The sequence below is a fragment of the Epargyreus clarus genome, unplaced genomic scaffold (genome assembly GCF_041222505.1).
Source record: "Epargyreus clarus isolate Ecla_fem2 unplaced genomic scaffold, WU_Ecla_fem_2.2 ptg000022l, whole genome shotgun sequence".
NCBI classification, from domain to species: domain Eukaryota; kingdom Metazoa; phylum Arthropoda; class Insecta; order Lepidoptera; family Hesperiidae; genus Epargyreus; species Epargyreus clarus.
This window is the reverse complement of record NW_027332229.1, coordinates 3,069,157-3,071,933: the sequence shown is the minus strand read 5'-3', so window position 1 is coordinate 3,071,933 and position 2,777 is coordinate 3,069,157. Positions and strand designations below refer to the sequence as shown.

The following is a 2,777-nucleotide window of genomic DNA, read 5'->3' as shown; positions in this document are numbered from 1 at the left end:
TAACGATGGGAGATCCGGAGTAGCGCGAGACGGAGCTGTGGTTGGAGGTCACGTGAGTCAGTGGTTCTCAAAGTTTAGCGGACCTAGGTAACGATGGGAGATTCAAGGCGAAGTAGCGCGATGATGTGGTGTTTGGAGGTAACTTGAGTCAGTGGTTCTCAAAGTGTCGAGACACTTTGTACTAGGGGTCGGTGGTGCTCGAAGTTTAGCTATAAGAGGCCCAGCGTGAAGTAGCGCCAGATGACGTGGTGGTTTGAGGTAACGTGAGTCAGTGGTTCTCAAAGTGTCTCGGCACTTTGTACTAGAGATCGGTGTTGCTCAAAGTTCAGCGATGAGAGACCCAGGGTGAAGTGGTGGTTTAAGGTGACGTGGGTCAGCGGTTCTCAAACGGTTAATGAACCACAAAGAACATTATGCAAGTATGTCAGTTCCTAAGGTCCACAAGGTTTGTTGACGCTAAACCACAGGCTGAAGCAGCACGTAGTAAAACGGTAGCTTTAAGTAACGGAGATCAGAGTCTCTCAAAAGTATCAAAGTACTAGAGTGATACTGAAAGTTAACGAGCCTAAGACACGGCGAAAGTCTCAGAGAGCAAGCGAGGCAAAATGGCGGCTCGTAACACAAAGGTCCATGGGAGGAAGTGGCCTTTCACCATTGCCACCATGGCACCTTCCATCATATGGATTGCACGTTCCCATCGATGTTGCAACAAAATAATTTTAATTTCGTGTTACGCTAACGCTACGGTAGCCAGCTTTCAGTAACGGAGATCGATCGAAGTATCGATGTTCTAAAGATCAGTGGTTCCCAAAGAGTTTAATATGAGTGTGAACGTTTATTTTGTTTCTAGGAGCGCCTAATGGAGTTGCAAGCGGAAGCTAAGAGGCTGTTACTACTTCACCGACCATGGCGTTGCGTTGAAGCTGACTTCGCGGAGTTCCCCGCACCGGAGTTGGCCGCTGTGAGTTTGGAACTTTTTTTCTCTCTTTCTCTCTCTCTCACACACACACACACACACACACACACACACACACACACACACGCACACACACACACACGCAAAAACAAACAGGCCCTTTTACACTCCCTCTTCCTCTCTCTCACTTCCTCTCTCTTACTCCCCCCTCTCTCCCTCCCTTTGACTTACTGCCTCCTTCTCTCTCACTTTCTCCCTCCGTCCCTCTAACTCACTCTCTCTCACTTTCTCCCTATGACTACACCTATTCGCAACAACTTCAGAGCGGACTAGCGGTTTGGCGCGGACTATACGTACATTATAGAAGGGGATTTCAAAATTTGTCATCATGCCCATAGTAGAATTTATTATAACTCTAAAAATGTTTCGGTTTCAGTTTTAACCGAACGAAAACCGAAGATTCGTTTTCCGTTTTCTGAAAACCATTATTATATTATATATATAATGTTAACAGGCGTTGACAGCGAAACACGTGGACATCGGCACTATCACGTACCCGGCGCCCGAAGGCACCAAAACAGAGGACACCATCTACGTCACTCCTTCACAACTGGCCAAGTGAGTTCAACTAACATTGTCTATAGACTCCGGCGGCACCGCGGCCTCACTATTTCTGCCTCATAACAGCAGTGTTAGGCGCTGCTGTGTTCTGGTTTGAAGGGTATGGTAAGGGAGACATACTTTTCCGAGGCGTTGCAGCTTAGTCCTCAGGGGTAGCGGCGCATCTGTGGCCGACCTCAGGTAGGAATATCTAATCCTATCTGTTGTTGATTACAGATATCCATGGGCGGCAGTAGCCACTTATCATCAGGTGGACTGCATGCTCGTCTGCTACTCCTATATTATAAAAAAATATATTTATTATTTACTTACACTTTTGACAAAAGTGTTCTTTTTATGTTTTTCAGGTTACGTGAATTGGTCTCCGAACTGCAATCTGATGATATCAAGTTGGATTTGAAGCCACTAGATGGCACTGTTTGCGCTGCTTAAATTATATGGAGATTTTGGATTCGATGAATTTGAAAAATGTAAAAGACAAGTAAACGTAATGAATCCTTTGAATTCCATTTTTTATTGAATTTAATTTATTTTCTAATAGTTGGATTCAAATTACATTTAAGCCGAGGATGGATTTAATTTTAATTCAATAATGGATTGAAGGACTGAATTGGATTGAATTAAATTCAATGCAAAAAGTAATTTATATATTTGGATTGGATGAAATAAATTTCAATTTAATAAGGGATTTATTAAATTTCAATCCAAAAGTTGATTTGAAGGATTGGATTGGATAGAATTAATTTCAATTCAAAAATGAATTTAGAGGATTCGATTAACGATATTAATAACAGATCTGTCTAAGGTTTTGACTACCAAATATCGTCATTTGACAATTTCTTTATTATACATTGCCAAAATTCAATCTTTGGTAGGTAAAGAATGGATAGATTGGTTATTGACAACGGACGATACATGGATTTAATTTAATCAGAATTCTGTCTTAAAATTAACTTTCTGCTTATTTTTATTATATTCATATGTAATAACCATTTTCATTATAATAAATACATGCACAGATCTCTATGTGACACACAGAGATTTTGTGTAAATACACATAACCACACACACATAGATATAATGAGAACCCATTACTGTTCCTCTGTAACTAATATCAAATATTAAAATACTTTTCCGAGGCGTTCCAGCTTAGTCCTCAGGAGTAGCGGCGCATCTGTGGCCGACCTCAGGTAGGTATATCTAATCCTATCTGGGGTAGATCACAGATGTCCATGGGCGG

The 2,777-nt window shown here is 41.6% G+C and overlaps 1 protein-coding gene across 1 annotated transcript in view; it reads left to right on the top strand.

The window, feature by feature from the left end:
• The window catches only part of DCTN1-p150 (dynactin subunit 1), a 47,741-nt gene extending 44,964 nt beyond the window's left edge, over positions 1-2,777 (top strand). The window contains exons 30-32 of the mRNA XM_073085205.1: positions 851-961; positions 1,431-1,534; positions 1,885-2,777. Of these exons, the coding sequence (XP_072941306.1) occupies positions 851-961; positions 1,431-1,534; positions 1,885-1,969 (300 nt within the window). The 3' untranslated portion in view covers positions 1,970-2,777. The remainder of the gene's footprint in view (positions 1-850; positions 962-1,430; positions 1,535-1,884) is intronic.